At 42.6% G+C, this 20,662-nt stretch overlaps 2 protein-coding genes across 3 annotated transcripts in view; both read left to right on the top strand.

The window, feature by feature from the left end:
• The window catches only part of Khdrbs1 (KH RNA binding domain containing, signal transduction associated 1), a 41,623-nt gene extending 22,472 nt beyond the window's left edge, over positions 1-19,151 (top strand). Inside the window, exons 8-11 of one of the 2 annotated variants that reach the window (XM_076565180.1) lie at positions 1,645-1,703; positions 4,117-4,307; positions 6,892-6,952; positions 8,575-19,151. In XM_076565180.1, coding sequence (XP_076421295.1) covers positions 1,645-1,703; positions 4,117-4,214 — 157 coding nt within the window. In that variant the 3' untranslated portion in view covers positions 4,215-4,307; positions 6,892-6,952; positions 8,575-19,151. Of the gene's footprint in view, positions 1-1,644; positions 1,704-4,116; positions 5,455-6,891; positions 6,953-8,574 lie in introns of those variants that run through there. The other variant, XM_006994365.4, reaches the window with a different exon arrangement.
• The window catches only part of Tmem39b (transmembrane protein 39B), a 45,987-nt gene continuing 29,553 nt past the window's right edge, over positions 4,229-20,662 (top strand). Inside the window, exons 1-2 of the mRNA XM_076565167.1 lie at positions 4,229-4,307; positions 6,892-6,952. Coding sequence (XP_076421282.1) covers positions 6,946-6,952 — 7 coding nt within the window. The 5' untranslated portion in view covers positions 4,229-4,307; positions 6,892-6,945. The remainder of the gene's footprint in view (positions 4,308-6,891; positions 6,953-20,662) is intronic.

Below are 20,662 nucleotides of genomic sequence, written 5' to 3'. Positions count from 1 at the left end.
TTCTCAGCTTTTGATGACTTAAAGGCATATGGGCCTGCAAATTTGGATAACTGAATTTTATGTAATAATTTAGGATTTGAGGCTAATTGATGAGAAATTCCTGAGCTAATGACTACATAGAAACAAAGAGAAAAATACCAGTAAATAATTCTTTTATTAAGAAATACCATATAAGCCGGGCGGTGGTGGCGCACGCCTTTAATCCCAGCACTCGGGAGGCAGAGCCAGGTGGATCGCTGTGAGTTCGAGGCCAGCCTGGTCTACCAAGTGAGCTCCAGGAAAGGCGCAAAACTACGCAGAGAAACCCTGTCTCGAAAAACCAAAAAAAAAAAAAAAAGAAAGAAATACCATATAAAATAAAGAACAATCAGACCACAACCCATAGAACCATGGAGGCTATATATATATAGTATGGAGGTCCCTAGGACGACTGTGGCTTATAATAAATTTCGGTTTTACTCAATTATTGAAAACAAAATAGCCAAATGAATGGAAACACATGAACTATGAACCAAAGGCTGAGGGGCCCCAGCTGGATCAGGCCCTCTGAATAGGTGAGACAGTTGATTGGCTTGATTAGTTTGGGAGGCAACTAGGCAGTGGGACCAAGTTCTGTGCTCATTGCATGAGTTGGCCGTTTGAAACCTGGAGCTTATGCAGGGACACTTGGCTCAGTCTGGGAGGAAGGGACTGGACCTGCCTGGACTGAGTCTACCAGGTTGATCGCAGTCCTGGGGGAGGATTTGCCCTGGAGGAGGTGGGAATGGGGGGTAGGCTGGGGGTAAGGGGAGGGAGTGGGAGGGGGGAGAATAGGGGAACCCATGACAGATAAGTAGAACTGAATGGTATTGTAAAATAAAATAAAATAAAAAGAAATACCACACTCAGTTGGTACAATGCCTGCCTAGTGTGCATGAAGTCCTGAGTTTGATCTCAGCACGGAATCATGAGTTCAAGGACAGCCTGGGATACTGGAGGCTTTGTCTCATTACAGACAAATCAACTCACCCCACCCACATTGGAGATGCCTTTAATTTTAAGAACAAGCTATAAACTTAACCTAGGTGTTTTGTTTTTAATTTCTCTTAAACATAGCTTTGAGTATGTGTATATATGTATCTTGCCTATCTCAGATATCTATGATAGGGGCAAAACAGGCCTTTTCCTGTTCTCTTCCAGTGAGCTATATGAATACGTACATGATAATTAATATTGTAAGAATCTGATTTAAGCCGGGCGGTGGTGGCGCACGCCTTTAATCCCAGCACTTGGGAGGCAGAGGCAGGTGGATCTTTGTGAGTTCAAGGCCAGCCTGGGCTACCAAGTGAGTTCCAGGAAAGGCGCAAAGCTACACAGAGAAACCCTGTCTCGAAAAACCAAAAAAAAAAAAAAAAAAAAAAATCTGATTTAGATTGTGGTTTTCTATATTAAATTGTATGATAATCTGGGTTTTTTTTGTTGTTTTGTGTGTGTGTGTGGTTTTTTTTTTTTTTGCTATACTTAGACTTTTTGGTAAATACATGGTTTATACATGTTTTGTTTGTAACTATTAGGGTGGTTAGGGATGGGATAGAACATCTCTCCTGGAATATTGAAAGAATGCTAAAACTAAAGCCTTTTAATATTCTGTTTTTGGCTTTCCAGGGAGTCAGAATATTATGACTATGGACATGGGGAGGTTCAAGATTCTTATGAAGCTTATGGTATGTTTTTATTTCTGCGGTGGGGTAAAATGTATAAGTAAGTTTCTGGAAAATACTGGTTGATGGATTCTTGGGAGTCAGGCAGTCACATCTAAGGAGCAGTAGAAGCCTGCTGCATTGGTAAATGTAACTCTGGAAGTTTGGCTTTTCGATTTTATGGTGTTGTATGTCTTGGGCTCAGATCTAGCTTCACTGGTTTTGGACCTTTTGCTGCTGGTGCCTTGGCCATGTTGAGAGAGAGGAACTTACTTGTTTAGCTCTACTGTCCTACCCCTCCCTCATTTAAAAAAGAAAAAAAAAACTTACTGAAAATAATAGTAGTGCAGAAGAAAACGCCAGCTAAAAGCAGCTCATCACAGCAGATTAGAAGGCAAAATTAGTACCTGTTAGAATCAAATCAGAGGCTTCAGGGGTGGAGCTAAATCACATCAGTAGTAGCACCAAGCTCCTTCCTACTTGGGAGACATAGCAAGTCAAATTTCTTACTCTTTAAAAATTTTTATTTTTTAAAAGTTTTTATTTTTATTCTTTTTATCTCATCTACCTCAGTCTGCTCTGAATGATATGGCTGATAATGACCTTGATTTTCTAATTTCTCTACTGGGGTTACAGCATGTGCTACCACATCTGGTTTTATGTGGTAGCTAGTGATGGACTTGTATGCTAGACAAGTCCTCTATCATCTGAGCTTCATCCCTAGTCAACTCAGGGACTGATTCCATTAAAGCAGTTCCGGCTGGGAAGGTAGCAAAACCCAGACTGCCTTCCCTGAGGTTTGGTTGAAAACACGTTGCTTAATTGTGTCCTTAAGAGCTAATAATGACTTTGTGTTAATGGGTCTCTTGAGGATATTTGTGTGCAGTGAGAGCAGTCTTTATAAACAGAGGTCTTCTGCATCCCCGAGGAATTCCCTGCAAAGGGGCTTAGCTGCTAACAGTTCATCTTAAGATACTCCACAGAGAGTTAGAAAAAGGAATCTAGTGGGTCTTCCCATAAGACACTAAGCTTAACCCATTGGCATGATACGGCATAGCCAATCAGATCCTGATCCCCCCAAAACCAATTTTTACAAGTTTTAACTAAATAGTACTGCACTGTTGCCATAGTAACATTGCGGCACTCCACTTGTGTGTATTGTTTAGAAGGTGGGGTGAATGTAGCTCAGTATTTCCCTCTATCAATGAGGCAATACAAGAATTTCCATATGTGTTTGGCAAAACTGCATTTCTATTTTGTTGGAAAAGATTGAACTAAAGAGGCTAAAACCCAGCATGATGGCTCATGCCTGTAATTGTAGCAGATGGGAAATAGAGGCAGGAACATCAGAAACTCAAGGTCATCGTCCATTATATACCAAACTTGAGAGTAACATGAGGTACATGAGATCCTGGTTCCAAAAAAAAGGGATGCAAACTATATCCTAGATATTTGAGACTAAGGCAGTAGAATTGTAAGTTTGAAACCAGGTTAAGCTGCATACTGACTTCAAGTCTATCCTAAGATGAGATACATAATAAGACTGTATCTCTAAAAACAAGAAGCAGACTATTATTCGTGTGTTCCTGGTATGCTGTTGTCATGATCAGTATTTTCTGATAGATTCCTTTCTAAAGAGAATTAGAAACACACTTTTTTGTTGGTACCCAGAATCATCTTGCAAAGTGGATGGGCCTTGTATATTGTACTAGGAGCAAAGGTAGAATTCTATGTAATTTTTGATCCATACAGAAAAGTAAGACCTTTGGTAATAGTACCTAGTATTTCCATGTAGTCATGAATTGGTATGGAAAAGGTAAGGATAAATATAAGAGGTCATCTGTAGAAGTCACAAAGAAAAACATTTTGAGGATGTTACTGCTTGTCAGGGCTGTTGGCCTGAGAAAAGAACTAAGAAATTCTCTACAGTTTTATAATGTAGTATTTCTTTATACTTTATCCCCTACTGTGTGAGTACCATGTTGTGGTGGAGGTCCTCATTTAATTGGCCTTGCAGATGTTTTGCCATCTTAACTGAGGACGAGTGCCAAATGGCTTTGGGAACTGGAATGGCCATTGCAGACTCCCTGAGATTAATGACTCCTTCACTGCCTCAAGCAGTGTGTTGCATTTATCCAGGTTTTGGAACTGGGTACCATTCATGTTGCTTATGGAGAATGTTGCTGCTCAGGAGAACTGTACAGTAAAGGCTAGCATTTTCTGAATTGTTCCCTTTGTCTTCTACTCAAAATGATGGGAGATTACCCATGATGATCAAGGGGGGCCAAGTAGAAGCGAGCAAAGAACACCAGGAATGTATCAAGATACTGGAAGAAAAACAATATTGTTGGTGATACATGTCTGATGTTGATCTACCCTGGTTATGGTGAAAAACCATTGGCCTGTGGTTTATAAAGTGTTTCTGCTTTTTCCACAGGACAAGATGACTGGAATGGGACCAGGCCATCACTGAAGGCCCCCCCAGCTAGGCCAGTGAAGGGATCCTACAGAGAGCACCCATATGGACGTTATTAAAAACAAACAGGAGGGGAAAATATCAGTTATGAGCAAAGTTGTTACTGATTTCTTGTATCCCAGGATTCCTGTTGCTTTACCCACAACAGACAAGTAATTGTCTAAGTGTTTTTCTTCGTGGTCCCTTTCTTTTCCCCACCTTCCTCCATTCTTAACTCTGCATTCTGGCTTCTGTATGTAGTATTTTAAAATGAGTTAAAAATAGATTTAGGATATTGAATTAATTTTTTAAGTGTGTAGATGCTTTTTTTCTTTGTTGTTTAAATATAAACAGTGTACCTTTTATAATAAAAAAAGAAGTTGAGTAAAAAAAAAAAACACAAACATGTTAGTTTCAAAAGTGGCATTGCTTGCTTAAAGGTTCTGAAGTAAAGGCTTGTTAACTTTTTCTTAGTTTTGATTTGAGGCACCCCGTAAAGTCATAGTTGCAGAATCCCAAACTAGGCTACATTTCAAAATTCAGGGCTGCTTAAGATGTAAAATCACAATGTTAACGGCAGTAGGTGCCACCATGTAAAAGTGAGCTCAGACGTCTCTAAAAACATTTCCTTTAAAAGCACATGGCGGTTGAATCTTAAGGTTAAATTTTAATATGAAAGATCCTAATGAATTAAATAGTTGATGCAATTTTTAACGTTAATTGACTTAAAACAACAACAAAATTAGGTTTGTAAAACTGACTTTTTCATTATGTGGGTTTTGAAATCTAGCCCCAGACATACAGTGTTGAGAGATACTTAGTGGGGTGGGGGGGTAGGGTTTGGATAAGGTTGATGGGGGAGAGGAGTTGGCCACCTAAATGGAATTTGATGGTGTACTTTTTAGCCACAATCTTTTCATCAATAGTACCAATAATCAAATTTTCAGTATTTAAAATGTCAGAGTATTTTGTCCATCTGAGCTTCTGCACTCCATGAAAAACTCACTTGGACACTGGGGCCAAAAGCTGATGATGTTCATTGAATTGACCATTGTCAATTTTGAGCTGTTCCCAAGGTAGTCAAGTATGTCTCAACACTAGCATGATATAAAAAGGGACACTGCAGCTGAATGAAAAAGGAATCAAAATCCACTTTGTACATAAGTTAAAGTCCTAATGGATTTGTACCGTCCTCCCATTTTGTTCTCGGAAGATTAAATGCTACATGTGTAAGTCTGCCTAAATAGGTAGCTTAAACTTATGTCAAAATGTCTGCAGCAGTTTGTCAATAAAGTTTAGTCCTTTTTTAATCAAAGTAAATGTGATGAATTGTCATTTTTGGGGGTGGACAATAAAATAATTTTCTCTTTCACATAAACTTAAATTAACTCTAAAGTTAATGGGCTTGTTAAAAGTTGGAGACATTCTTAAAAGTGGTGGTGGGGATTTTATTTTAAGTTTACCAAAAAAAAAGTTTATGAGTTGTTAAGTTTTAGTTTAAAAAGAATCAAAGCTTTTTCACCCCCTGGAAGTTGTTGAAAGCAGTTTTATCCAATCCTATCAAAAATTTAATTTTTAGAGAGAAAAACCCAACTGACTAAAACAGATTGGTTTTCATGTGAAGGTATAGGTACTTCAAGTGCCAGCCACCCTAGCTTGCACCTTTTGTAGAAAGAACCCTTAGGTGGCCTTAAAGAATGACACCAAATCTCTGGGCTCAGACATTGATTTTACTTGTGTTCAGATACCACAATTCAGCAAAAACCTGGATGCCCTTGAGGGTTTCCCTTCCAATCTTAGAGATGCTGTTATAACAGGTCAGCTGGCTTGGGGCAGGAGCTGGCATGGTAGGCTGGTCCTGAATTCCATCCCACAAGACTATGTAAGAAAATGGAATTGGTTGGCCCTGTTTTCACTCTTCATTTCCAGGGACCTCATTCTTTCCCTAAGAGCCGCATAAACTGCTCGGGGGTGAAAAATCCTCTTGTGTGAAGTGCCAAGCTGCCTGTAGCAGTGCATGATGGGCATTTTTGTTTTTTCTTTTTAAAACACACCAACAAAAAAATGTATTTATAGATTGTGATAAAGTGTAAATAACTGAATTTTCAACCATGGTTTGAAGTCAGCTTTCAGGGCATTATGTCTTGTTTTGATGAAAAGAGATCACTCTATACCCCCCTTTTTAAAGGAAAATTATCGCAAGAGAATCAGGATGTGTAAAGCTAACATGCATCGCAAAAAACCAAAGGTAACCTAAATGTCTGATTTTAATAGCACATATTTCTCTTTTATATAAACTGTGACAGCAACTTGCATAAACAATTCTTTAGTTGTTAATTTTAATGTTAAAACTTTGCAAAAATTGTTTAATAAAAATAGCTGTAAAAAGAAAGACCATATGCTGCCGCATAAATTCTCCATAACTCTTAATAATCCTGCCCATCACAAGTGAACTGTAATGTAACTTGGGCACAAAGTCTGACATCTTAAATGACACATTGTAAAATTTCAATGACTGTAGATAAGAAGACCTGCTGCACCCCAGAGTAAAGCTTTCTGCTCAGCTGTTTTAAAATGTATAAGGATGAGCCCCCAAGACACCATATTGATATTCACAGTGCAATGTTGTTTGAATTTTCTGAAAAGTTGCATGTTTCTTTCCTGTAATGTGTAATTTGCATGCAGGATCTCTTTCTTTTATTTTGTATGTCTTCAAAGCTTCTTCTAAACACTCATCCCTGATTTCTCAATTTTCAGGTGACTGAAAATTTCCTGAGGCTTTTCCTGGAATAGAATGGGTATCGAAGACCCATGCCAGGTATGTTAAGGTGGTTTTCATTGAGGATGGTAGATGTGTCATGGCAAAGTGCTAGTGCTAAGAGGTGGTTAACAGGCCAGGCATTCCTAAACTCACTTTATCATAATCACACTTCTATGTCTGTTTACAGAACATAGAATATGTGTAATAGGCAAGACCAGCCAGTGTGCGGGTGGTGGTGACACACACCTTTAATCCCAGCACTTGTGAGGCAGAGGCATGCGGATCTCTGGTCTACAGAGCCACCCGAGTACAGTGATTAAAGGCATGCACCACCATCCCCAGCATTTGTATAACTAATTAAGTCCCTGTGTTAATCAGCTCCACTTGTAAAATCTAAACTTCATGCCAACCCATTCAGTTCAGTGTTACACATAATAAATTTTAGTGTTCTTTTTCTTAGAGTCCTTTTCATTCTGCTTGAACTCTGATTGGCAGAGTTGAGAGCTTTTAGCCTTCCTGTTGTTGCTAGAAGTCATTGAGATGCTGGCTACCACCATTTTTCCCTTTGCTTCTGAATACTTCGTTAGAGTGGTAATGAGAAGAAAGATTCTAGCTAGGCAAACCAAAGGTATGTGTGTATCCCTGAGAAGGAAGTGTGGCTTTACTGGAGCTGTTTCTTCCACACCCTACCTCAGTGCCAGTAGTTGATGAGATCTGGAGGCGACAAGTCCGGAATGTTGTTCTGGGCACCCTGAAGATGTTGTAAGTTTGAAGTTTGTCATGTGACTGGCCAGGAAATTCAGATGAGGAATTCCTGATTTAAATATTGAAGGGCTAGAGAGGTGGCTCAGAAAGGACCTGGTCTGGTTCTGATTGTCAGCATCTCAGGGTAGTTCACAGCCATCTAAAACTCCACTTCCAAGGGATCTGAGTTTCTCTTGACCACCATGGGCGCCAGAAACACAAGCAGTGCATACATACATTCAGCCAAAACATGTATAAACTTTTAAAAGTTTTAAGACTTTACACTCTAGGGTAGTCTTCTGACCTCCACAGGCACCAGGAATGCACATGGTACACATACATGTACGTAGGTAAAACACTCATACACATTAAAATCTTTAAAAATAATTGTAATATAAGCCAGGAAGTGGTGGTATCCCCGTACTTGGGAGGCAGAGGCAGGCAGATCTTGAGTTCAAGGCCAGCCTTGTCTACAGAGTGAGTTCCAGAACAGGCAGGGCTGCACACAGAAACCATGTCTCAACAAAACAAAACAAAAAAAGTAGTGTATGGGCCAGGCCTTTAATCCCAGCACAGAGAAACCCTGTCTCGAGGAAAAAAAAAAAAAGTAATGTGTGTGTGTGTCTATTTCCTTTGACAATAGGTACTAAAGTAGTAGTTGGTTAATATTAGCTGGTTGGGTTATTTTAGTGTCACTGAGGGTTTCTACATAATAGAGTTATTAAATGCTAGGTTGGTGACTATAAAGTCCTATACACTACATTCTGCTAAAGTAAGGAAGCTGTTCTAGCTGCCTTGTGTTGTAGTAGATCTCTAGAAGATTAAAGGCTAAAGTCCAACGTGCCCTTTTACTGTTTACATACATGATTTGTATGGAGCTTACAATACTTTTGGCAATGACAAGTCATACTAAGAACACACCTTTCCTTGTCTAGGGGTGCAGCAATTACCCAAAGAGTGAGTTTCTTCAGTTTTGTACTCTGTCCCTCAATTGTTACCCACTGCTCCAGGTAAGAAAGAATTTGGGGCTGTACCAGTAACTGCTGGGCCATTGTGGTTGCCAAAATAAAGCCAAGTCAGTCCGTTTTCTGATTCAAAAAGAGCAACGGCTTTCTTTCCTATAGAAATGGAGAATGTATCTGAGCCAAGCAAATGGATTTGGTGGGAGATAGACATGGTACTAGATGTTTGCCTTACACAAGGCTTTGTCCGAAGAACACTTCTGAATTAGGGTGCATACAGTGGTAATACGCTCCTTCACTTGTGTTCCATGAACTTTTCTTGAGCAGATGGGAATAGATGTCTACCCAGATAGGGCACTAGTGACAGTACTGATTCCGCCAAAGCCTAACTTGCAAAACAATTCATTTCCAGCATATGTGTGAAGAGTCACAGTATTGTGTGTGGCTGACCCCAAACCATCCTTATTACCAAAAAGTCTGAACCCAGTATGGATAATAGCTTCCCCACAGCTGTATAAAATTCTTCTTCTTTTTTTTTTTTTTAAAATCCTTCCATACTCTGTAAATTGGAATAGCTGGGATAGAGTTACATATAGCTGACAGGAAGGCCTGGCTGAGGTCTCAGATGAGCATCTGCTTATCCTCCCACCTCTCCTTTTCTGGATGGCTGTCAATAGGTCTGAGATGAGGGTGCTCAGAAGTGTTTGCAGCTGCTTCTGAGTATGATGGCGATGGCTGTTAGGCCCAGAAGACTCCCCAAACCGTTGATACTATGTACTTCATGTGCTCACCCACACTTTACATGAACTGGGATATAGTCAGCAGTCAAGTGCCCTAGATAAGACTCCCAGTACCACCAGTAGGAGTTGGAGCTGGACATGATGGCACACACACTTAGGAGACTGAGTCAGAAGGATCACAAATTCTAGGCCAGCCTAACTTTATATTAAGGGAAGGTAAATGTCCAGATGGCTCACTGGTTGGATGCAGCCAAACCTGATGACTTTAATCCCCAGGAACCACGTGGTAGAAGGAGAGAACAAACTCGTGGAAGATGTCCTCTGATCTCCTTGTGTACACATGGCATGTGTACATACACATAAGTAATTAAGTGTGATTTTTTTTTTTTAAAGTTGAAAGAGGGGAAAGTGAGAAAGGCAGAGTAGGTGTGGCTAAGGGAGAAGATAACTTATGTTGCAGTAGCTCTCTGGAAGTTCTAGAGTTGTTTTTTTCCGAGACAGTTTCTCGGTAGCCCTGGCTTGTCCTGGAACTCATTGTGTAGACCCGGCTGGTCCCGAATTTAGAGATCCGCTTTCTCTGCCTCTGAAGTGCTGGGATTAACGGCATGCCCTGTGGAGAGCTCAAATTTAAATGCCTACTGTGTACTTTGTTTTTTACAAGCAATAGTGGGAGAGGTCAGGTAATTATACTGCTTCTATAGCAAGTTGAAAGTGCAGCATACCAGCACTGCTACATATCAAGAATCCATTCTCTAGAATACCTGCTTCTGTACCATACTTATTATCCTCTCAGAGGCTGTATATTAAAGATGTATATCTAAAAAAAAGAAAGAAGCTGGGAAGGCAGATGCAGGCAGGAGGATCTCTAAGAGTTTGAGGCCAGTCTGGTCGACAGAGCCAGGGCCAGGACAGAGCCAAAAAAAGAAACCTGCAAAGAGCCAAGCAGTGGTGGCACATGCCTAATGTTAGCACTCGGGAGGCAGAGGCAGATGGAGGCCAGCCTGAGCTACAGAGTGAGTTCCAGGACAGCCAGAGCTCCACAGGAAAACCCTGTGTGTGGAGTGGTGCGGGAGCCTCAAAGAAACAACTGTAACATTCCTATAGTGAGGCCTGTGTTACCACTGTTCGTGCTGGTCTTTCCAGCACAGCAGATACATCTCATTCATAACTTAGGTGTGGGGCTGGAGAGATGGCTCAGCGATTAAGAGTACTGACTCCTTCCAGAGGTTCTGAGTTCAATAACACCCTCATGTGGCTTACAACCACGGGTAGTGAGATTTGGTGTGCGTCTTCTGGCCTGCAGGGACACATGCAGGCCTAATATTATATACATAATAAATAAATCTTTTAAAAATAACTTAGGTGTGTGAAGACCTGTGTATGGAGGCCTTAGGACAGCTGGTAGAGTTGGTTCGTCCCTGCACCTTCACATGGGGTTGTGGGATTGCACTCAGGTCACCAGACTTGTACTGCAGACACCTGTACCCACTGAGCTATTTCACTGGCTCCATAACTTTCTATACATAATGAAACTTCAACCCCAGAGAAATAGCAGCAGCATGGCCAGAGTCACACAGCTGTTATGTAGCTCAGGTGAGGTTTTCAGGCAGGATGATTTCAGAGTGATCATTCTTGAGTATACACTACATAAAGCTATTTTGGAGAACCCATCATCGTTCCTTTGGAATGGAGACTTCCTCTGCCAGGACGTTATCACAGATGTTTGCTGAAGTGTGTGTGCCTCTGCACTTGCTGTGCTGAATCACAGGTCTTCATCTTTTTATCATCCCTGCCTTCAAGAAACATCTGACTGGAGAGGGTAAGGCCTATATAGTTATGGTATTCTGCTGCTACACAGAGTACTAGGAAACCTGGAGCTGCTGAGAGGCCTCAGGAGTGCCAGAGGGAGGGGGAACCTAAGTTCATTAAAGGATGACTAAGTGTTTGCCATGTTAAGACAGAAAACATAATACCTTGTTAGGGCAGATTTTAAGTTCTATCCAAAGCAAGTCTTTAGTTTTAACTCGAGTTGAGTTACTGTCCAAGTCCCCATTTTACTGATAGATGCTTACTTCTCAGGATCACTGGTGTACATGAAGCCATTGATCCTTAGCACCACATAAATTGTGGTGATAATGAATACTAGCTGTAAATACAAGAGTAGGTTAAGGCTCATTTTGAAAAGTTGAAATTGAAGAAAATGTTTAAGGTCTTAGGACCGAGTTTTAGAGCCACACCTGTGTTTGATAATTGTGCTAGCAAGGAAGGGGAAAGGAGAAGCCTTAAAATGCTACCACGTCTTTGCTGGAGAGTAGAAGGGATGGATCCTCTCCCCACATCTTGCCTTCCTCTTGCCTGAAGTCCTTTTGGTTCGTGTATTACAGGAAGGAGAACCATTTCTCTCTCACCAGATATTTGTGCTGTGTGAGGATGGGATGTTTGCATTTGGCCATGTTTATGGTCTCCTAGTGCTCTGCTTTTTACTAGTTGTGAATGGGAAACCCAACTTATTCTCATGTATCCCAGGCTAACCTTGACCTTCTGCTTCTCCTACTTCAACCTCCCAGGTGCTAGGTATTTGGTGCTGGTTCTTGAACTCAGGGCCTCATTAATGCTAGGCAGGTACTCTATGAACTGAGCTTAGCTACATCCTCACCTGTCTAAAAATACAACTCTTTAAGGACTGGAGGTTGGGATGACCATCTTTATTTTTTTGAGCTGGGGTTTTACTATTTAACATTGACCTAGAACTCACTAAGTAGACTAGGCTGGCCTCACTCATAGAGATTTGCCTGCCTTTGTCTCCCAAGTGCTGACAGGTGTGTGCTACTATATCTGGCACTGGAATTCTTGAGTCTCATCTAATAGAAACTCAAAGCTTTGTTCAACTAACTCCTGAGTAGAAGAGTTTTCTGCCTCATTATTATTGTTGCTTTGTTATTATTTTGGGTTTTTGAGACAGGGTCTCACTGTGTAGCCCTGACTGTCCTGGAATTCATTATGTAGACCAGGCTGGCCTCACAGATCCACCTGCCCATGCCTCCTCAGTGTTGAGATCAAAGTCATGTGCCACTAGGCCCGGCCTCTGCCTCCATTTTAAGTTCTCCATTCTGAGCATTGCTTCGAGGATCATGCCAGCGTCCCATTTAGTCCGCACAATTGACCATGTGAGGCTAGGATTACTGCTGGTGTCTAGCAAGCCACACTGCATGCTAGGCGAGCACTCTTCGAGTGTGTGGTGGGTAGAGGATGGCAGCATTGAAGAGCTCAAATCCAAACCCAGGTCTTAGACTCCCACGGAACTGTGCCTGCTGAACTCTTGTAGTTTGAGTAGCCACAAGATCAATCAGTTCATGGAAGGTGCTCCCAGCCATGGGGTTTACAATTCACACTTCTGACTTTGCTTCTAGGATCCTAAAGTTAAAAGATTGGAATTCATACAAAATTGCAGCCTCTGTAGACTCACAAGTACTCTTGCATGCCAGATTAATAGTCATTGCATGTTTAAAGCTAGCACACGTCTGATGAATATTTAATAGCATCTCACAGACCGGCTGGAAACAGCTGTGTGAGACAGCAGCTGTTGGGGGAGGGGAGGAAGCGCACTACACTGCCTGGTTACCCATTCTTTTGTTTCCAGGCCTAGAGAAAGGCCTGTCTTTCTAGGCCCTTGAGCAACAAAGTTTTATGGTGGTGATCACCGCACCCTGGATCAGTTGAGGCAATTAACCATTTTCCATACCCTAGGCTGATGTCTTTCTTGTTTTAATATTTAGGGTCAAGTATGCATTCTCATCTGGTACTGTGCTAACTGCATCTCTCCTACAGGAGAAAGGCTTTGTGTGTTGTCTCACAGTGCTAATCCCTAGCACCTCAGCAGACAGAAGCAAGAGATAAAAGGCCAGCATTTACTATATAGCAAGACCCTGTCTAGAGACTTGGGTCTGGCAGGAACTTGAATTTCATAGGTAGGAAGAATGTATACTGTACATGGACTCCATAAATAAATACCCAGGCATGGTGGTACATGCCTATGATCCTAGCACTCGAGGTAGATACCAAACATGGTTTAAGTTCAGCCTAGGATGCAGAATGAGACCTTGTTTTAAACAAATTTCCTCTGAAAAATTCCATAGCCTTAGCTTCTTGCCCTTCCTTTTTCTGTTATTCTTCCTGTTTTTTTTTTAAAATTAATTAATTTATTTATTATGTACACAGAAGAGGGTACCAGATCTCATTACAGATGGTTGTGAGCCACCATATGGGTGCTGGGAATTGAACTCAGGACCTCTGGAAGAACAGTCGGTGCTCTTAACCTCTGAGCCATCTCTCCAGCCCTCTTCCTGGTTTTTGTTTGTGCTTTTGTGATAGGGTCTCTCTGTGTATCACAGACTGGCCTTAAACTTACAGAAATCACCTGCCTCTGCCTCCCAAGTCCTGGAATTAAAGACACATGCCACCATGCCCAGCGTTTTTTTAAAAAATAGGTTTATTTTCTGTGTATTTGTCTTTTACATGCATGTAGGCCTGTGCACCAAGTTTGGCAGTCTGGTGTCTGGAGGTCAGAAAAGGGTCTTGAATATCCTGGGATTGGCAGGACAAATTTACAGATGGTTGTGAGCCACCATGTAGATGCTGGGAATCAAACCCGGGTCCTCTGGAAAAGCAGCCAGTGCTTTTAACCACTGAGCCATCTCTCCAGTCCTCTGTTTGGCATTTCTTGACCATAGGTGTAGCATCTTACCCCTACCATTCCCAGCCAGTGCGGTAGTGAAGGCACCCCAAGCAGGATGTGGACAGGTAGAGGTCTCAGATGTTACACAGGCCGGCCCTGCCTCCACCTAGATTTAAGGAGCTTCCTGTTTCAAGAAGGCCCTGGGTGAGGTGTGGCTCTTCTGAAGAGTCAGATCCTTCTAGGTGTTTCTGGACAGTGAGGCACAGGCTATCAAACAAGATGAGTCAGTAGATGGGGCATAAGACAGAAACTGGGGTGTGACTGAAATTTAGTACTGTACCAAGATTTCTGTATTGCCTGCCCCTTTTTCGGCCTTTGGGGTTTGGCTTGTCAACTCGGGTGTGCCCAGTGTACCGCAGTTATGTGAGACTTGAAACAGACAGGTTTGGAGTCAGATGTAGGGCAAGTTCTCTAGGATCTTCAGACTCCAGCAGTTTAGATGGAAGTTGAGCATGTCCCATCTCCCAGCTCTTTAAAGTTGGAGTGTGGGAGACAACACACTTGCCTTTGAGAAAGAAATGGGGGCTAAGAGTATAGCTCAGTGGTACTGGGTAGGATGTGTAAAGCCCTGGGCTCCATTCTAGCACTGAGAGAGAGGAAAATAGAGGAAAAATACCCTGTACTTTGATAGGGCCTTTTTTGGTTTTATTTTTATTAAACAGTCTTGTGAAGCATAGGCTGGCCTTGGTATGTGTGTGTGTGTGTGTGTGTGTGTTTCGAGACAGAGTTTCTCTGTGTAGCTTTGCGCCTTTCCTGGAACTTTCTTTGGAGACCAGGCTGGCCTCGAACTCACAGAGATCCATCTGCCTCTGCCTCCCGAGTGCTGGGATCAAAGGCGTGCGCCACCACCACCCGGCCGACACTAAGCTTTTGATCCTCTCGCCCCCACCTCTCAGTGCTAAGATTACAGATATATATATGCCACCAAGCCATAGTTTCATGCAATTGAAACTAACTCTAAGGCTTTGTATATGTTATGTAAGTATTCTGCCAACAGCCACATTGCTAGTCCCTGATAATATTCTTTTATTGTCGGTTTTTTGAGACAAGGTTTCTCTGTGTAGTTGTGACTGTCCTGGAACTCACTTTGTAGACTAGGCTGACCTGAAACCCATAGAGATCCTCCTGTCTCTCCCTCCTGAGTGCTCTGATTAAAGGCCTGCACAATCACTGCCTGGCCCTAATAGGATCATTAATAAAACTTCTTTCTAGAAATTGGTACAAATGGTCCTTTTAATTCTTTTTATACATATTGACTTACAAATTAGAACACCTACTATATGGTAGTCATGGAAGATTGAGTGATCAGTAATAAACCTAAGTCCCTCACTTCATGGATCTTACAGACCATTTTGAGATGTGAACACTACACAGAAAACTCATTAACTGCATAATTTCAATTGTGGCATGTCCTTTATTAGAACTCTTCACTCTGGGGAGTTCCTTCACCTTTTCTTTAATGTGTCTATATTACTCAAATATCAATAATTTATATTGTGCTAAGTTCTAAAAGGAAAACCAGTCCATTGAAAGTATATCCTACCTGGATTTTCTTAAGAAAAGGACAATTGCCACCTAAAAGAATACTTGGAGCTGCACACCTTTAATCCCAGCACTCAGGAGGCAGAGGCAGGCGGATCTTTGTGAGTTTGAGGCCAGCCTGGACTACAGAGGGAGTTCCAGGAAAGGCGCAAAGCTACACAGAGAAACCCTGTCTCAAAAAACCAGAAAAAAAAAAAAAAAAAAAAAAAGAACACTTGGCTGAGCCCTGGGGCTTGGGAGATGGGTTGGGGAAAGGCTATGGAACACTGAGCTAAGCAGAAGGTAAGACTAAGACAGGTCAGGTGGGAATCCAGACTTTATATGAATGTGCTGTCCACACTCTTCTTCGGGCTTGTGCATACTATGCAAACCCTTCTACAGAGCCACACCCAATCATGTTTCTGATTTTAAAATTTGTTCATACGTGGAAACCTGTTTGGGAGCCTTGTTAGTCCAGACCAAAAGTGAGTGAGGTCTGCAGAGGGGCAGGGATGTAACTCAGTACTGTAGATGTAGCTCTGTGGAGTTGGTCCTCTCCTAATTTATGTGGGCTATGTATCTCCGGCTTGCCTGAGATTAGCTATATAGACCAGGCTGGTTTTGAACTCCTATCCTTCTGTCTGCCTCCTGACTGCTGGAATTAAAGGTATGTACAAGCATATAATCTATTTCTTAAAAAAGGCAGGGGGCACTAGAAAAGAGTGATTCGTTTACCCATGTGATAGTGTGCATGTGTAATCCCAATGCCAGGGAAACTGACATGGGCAGATCCCTGGGACTTGGTGCCCAGCCAAGCTCACCTCTACTCAGCAAGAGAGTGTATCTTAAAGCAAGGTGGAACATTTGTCTGGTACATGCGCCAGGTCCTGAGATTGATCCCCCAGTGCCCAGCGTCACCCAGCCTGTACTAGAGTGATATAATTGAAAATGAAAGCTAGAGCTGGAAAGATGGCTGGGTGGTTAAGAGGTTTCAGAGTGCTTGCTGTTTTTTTCAGAGGACCCAGTTTGGTTCCCAGCATCCAGATTAGTAGCTCACAGCTACCTGTAGCTTCAGCTTCAGGGGATTTGGTGCCCTCCTGTGGCCTGCTTGCACCCTGGCACAGAAATACACATATACATTAAAAAAAAAAACAAAAACAAAAAAACAACTTTAAGTGAAAATGTAGAGAACTAGGTGGATACAAAAGCTCTTAGAACATGATTTAGTAACTGGCCAGAAATGGGAGAAAAGATGTACATTAAGGTTTTTGGGCTGAAGCCACACATGGAAGGTAGAGCAGGCCTTTCTTTAAGTCAAGAGGATCTCTTTGTTTGATTTCATCGGGGATACAGTGTAATGAGACAAAGAGGAAAAGGGAGGGAGATAGATTATGGGCTGAAAAAAAAGGTAAAAAAAAAGTAAGTAAGTAAGTATATAGTGAGACACTTTCTCAAGTAAATAAGTAAGTAAGTAAGTAAATAATAAATAAATAAATAAATAAATAAATAAATAAATAAATAAATAAATAAATAAAACCTGCATAGTGGAGTGAGGTCCCAGTTGGGCCTATAAAGTGAGACTGTCTCGCCGGGCGGCGGTGGTGGCGGCGGCGGCGGCGGCGCACGCCTTTAATCCCAGCACTCAGGAGGCAGAGGCAGGTGGATCTCTGTTAGTTCGAGGCCAGCCTGGACTACAGAGGGAGTTCCAGGAAAGGCACAAAGCTACACAGAGAAACTCTGTCTCAAAAAACCAAACAACAACAACAACAAAAAAAGTGAGACTATCTCAAACAAACAAATAAATAAAAACCGAAAGTGGCCAGGTGGTGGTGGTGCACACTTTTAATCCCAGTAGCCAGGTGGATCTCTGTGAGTTCGAGGCCAGGCTGGTCTACAGAGCAAGATCCAGGACAGTTGCCAAAGCTATACAGAGAAACCCTGTCTCAGAAAAAACAAAACAAAACAAAACAAAAAAAAAAACTAAAAGCAAAGTTAAGGTTTCAGTGGTTTTAGTTTATTTTTCCCCAGATCACTCTGCTCAGGTATATTCAAGGATCAGAGGGTTTAAGACATTACCTAACTGGCTGGGGGGATGCCTCACCAGCTAAGCACTGGCTGCTCTTCCAGCAATCCTGAGTTCAGTTCCCAGTACCCACATGGTGACTCAGAACTATCTATAACTGTAGTCCCATGGAATCCGACGCCCTCGTCTGATGTGCAAATGTATGTGCAGACAAAACACTCATTCATAATTAAACAGATAAATCTTAAAAAGAGCTCACAGGGGGGCTGGAGAGATGGCTCAACAGTTAAGAGCACTGGCTATTCTTCCAGAGGTCCTGAGTTCTAATTCCCAGCAACCACATGGTGGTTCACAACCATCTGTAATGAGATCTGGTGCCCTCTTCTGGCATGCAGGTATACAAGCAGCCAGAACACTGTATACATAATAAATAAATAAATCTTTTTTTTTTTTTAAATAGCTCACAGGGCTGTGTGCTTTTGTCTTTTGCCTGTCTGTACCTAGGAACCTGTCTGCTGAATGCAACAAGTGGGGTAGAGCTGTGGAAAGGGAAGGTTTTAAGGGGCAAAGCCAGACCAGATGAAGGCTGAGAAGCCCTCGTCAGCCTCCAGTTTCTTAATTTTCCACTTTGTGTCTTTGCAGCTGTCAGAGGACCCTGAATACCAGGAGCTACCTGCTGTATAGAGGCTGGCCTGGGGCTTTTGCTGAAACATAGAAACCCAAGAGAGGAGATCAACAATTCTGTATCACCCTATTTCTTGATCTGATTTACCCACAGAAAGCCAGCCAGGATCTTAGGAGACTCATTGCTAACAGTTCCACCTACTCAGAACATTTTAGTAGGAGGGGTTGAGGCTTTAACTCAGTGGTTGAACATTTCATTAGCACATATGGAAGACCTGGGCTCGTTTTCCATCACCCCCCAAAACAAACAAAAGACATCTCTAAATGGCTTTTGAAGAAATGAGAGGGAGCTGGACATGGTGCACACACCCTTAATTCCCAAACTCAGGAGGTAGAGGCAGGCAGATCCCTGAGTTCTAGGTGGGCCTTGTCTGCAGAGCACGTTCCAGGATAATCCAGGACTACACGGAGAAACGCTATCTGGAGAAGGGAAAGTGGGGGAAGGGACTACATCCCTGGGGTGGCTCTCCAGGTCAGCGCACACTCCGCTCCGGGGCCATTGTCAACCTCTTGTTTCCCCTTAGCTTCCATAGAATGTGCTAGAACATCCTACTACTACCTGTGCCCCTACCCTGCCACACCTCTCTTGGAACCTTCAGCCTGGGAGCCCTTAGACTATTTCCAGAGGACCGAGGAAAGATGGTGAGCTCCTCTGTAACATGCTAAGGAAAGTCAAGTCAAATCAACTTCGGGCAAGTTAATTCAAATGCTGAGCCTGTTTTCATCTTTATTGTCAGTACTTGTCCAAAAAGTTGTTGAAGGATGGGGCTGTGGCTGCTTCACCTGTATCACATTTCTCAAGTATCTGCCCCTGCATGAGGAGTTCAATAAAGGTTTGGTCACGTGATGAATGGTGACTGGTTCTACTGTATAGCTTCTATCAGCTTGGGAGAGCCAATGCGCACCCCACCCCCCAGCTGTACTGGGCAAACGTCTGGTCCTAAAGTTTTCTCGAGATATTGGCAGGTCATCCACAATCTCAAGGTACAAGATAGCCACTTGGGAGTCACAGAATTTTATAGGAAAGTTTAAAATTGAAGTCAAACATCTAGATTCAAACTTCAGCTCATCACTTGTGTCTTTTTCAAGGCCTGTTCATTCCATAAGTAATTCCTCCCTGCTTAATGGAACCTGAGAAAGAAATGTACTTATTTTAAATGCCCAGTACTGGGTCTATGCAGAATACTGCTCAGCATTGAAGTGTCTGTCTTCCTTTCTTCCAGGCTTGTTCTTAAAAGCCCTGTCTGGCAGCTTCTACCTTTCTCCCGTTACCACTTAGAGCCCTAGGGCTCTTTCTTTTGAGAGCTCTGACTTAGGATGTTTGGCCCACCCACCCAGCTGCCATGCTTGTCAGTCACCTGCAAGCTGAGAAGGATGACATCAGCTTTCCCCAAGCCTCTGGATGCTCTGAGCCATAAATATTTTAGAAGGGCCTTTCTCTAGCTGTTGCCAGGGCGATGGACTCTCAGGGGACTGGGGTGGGAGTGTGGAGGCAGGACTAGGCTCCAAAGGCTCTTGCTCTGCCTGTGTGCTTTCCTTTCTTGAGTCCTTTAGTAGTTCCATTGCTTCCAGGCCCCTCTCTGGTCTTGGATGCTGTTTGATCTTTGGTAAGTTGAATTTTCCTGGCCTCTGTTTTGACATTTCTGGGGGTGGGAGATCACCGTATGTCTTAGTGGAGGTAAGTTGAAAATAAAGCACAAGAAGTCTTCTAAGTCTAATGGTATGTTTTGCCAGGAAATTATGAGTGGAGAAGCTAGGCCCCATAGCTGCTTTTTCATTTGTTGGTGGGGAAGGGAGGCCGAGGTCTCTCTCTGTGGTCCAGTCTGGCTTCAAACTCCGCCTCCAGAGGGCTGCAATTGCAGGCACACACTGACACACCTGTCCCCCCATAGAGGCTGGAATCCTAATGCCTCATGGATGCTGCTCCCACACAATGACCTTTTTTCTCTCCTCTTCCCTTCACATAGTAACCTTGTGTGTGTGTGTGTGTGTGTGTGTGTGTGTGTGTGTGTGTGTGTGTGTGTGTGTTGAGACAGGGTTACTTCAGGCTGGCTTTGAATCCTGGCTCTGGCTCCAGCTCTTTACTTACTAATAATAATCTGTATTATTTTGAGACACAGTCTCCCTATGTAGCCCTCAGAGATCTGCCTGCTTTTGCATCTCAAGTACTGGGATCAAAGATGTGCACCACCATATCTGTCCCGAGCTCCTTTCTCTAAGGCTCTCAATTCTAGCTAGACTGGGTGGCACAGGATTGTGCCTAGTAATTTAGAAGCAGAGTTCATGGGTGTTGGGTCTAAGATACAATCTATTTCCCCTCCCCAACCCCCCACCCCACACACATAGCTTTTACACCTT

Source organism: Peromyscus maniculatus, chromosome 2 (assembly GCF_049852395.1).
Source record: "Peromyscus maniculatus bairdii isolate BWxNUB_F1_BW_parent chromosome 2, HU_Pman_BW_mat_3.1, whole genome shotgun sequence".
NCBI classification, from domain to species: Eukaryota; Metazoa; Chordata; class Mammalia; order Rodentia; family Cricetidae; genus Peromyscus; species Peromyscus maniculatus.
Note: the sequence above shows the minus strand (reverse complement) of the source record. Positions and strands in the feature narration are given on the sequence as shown.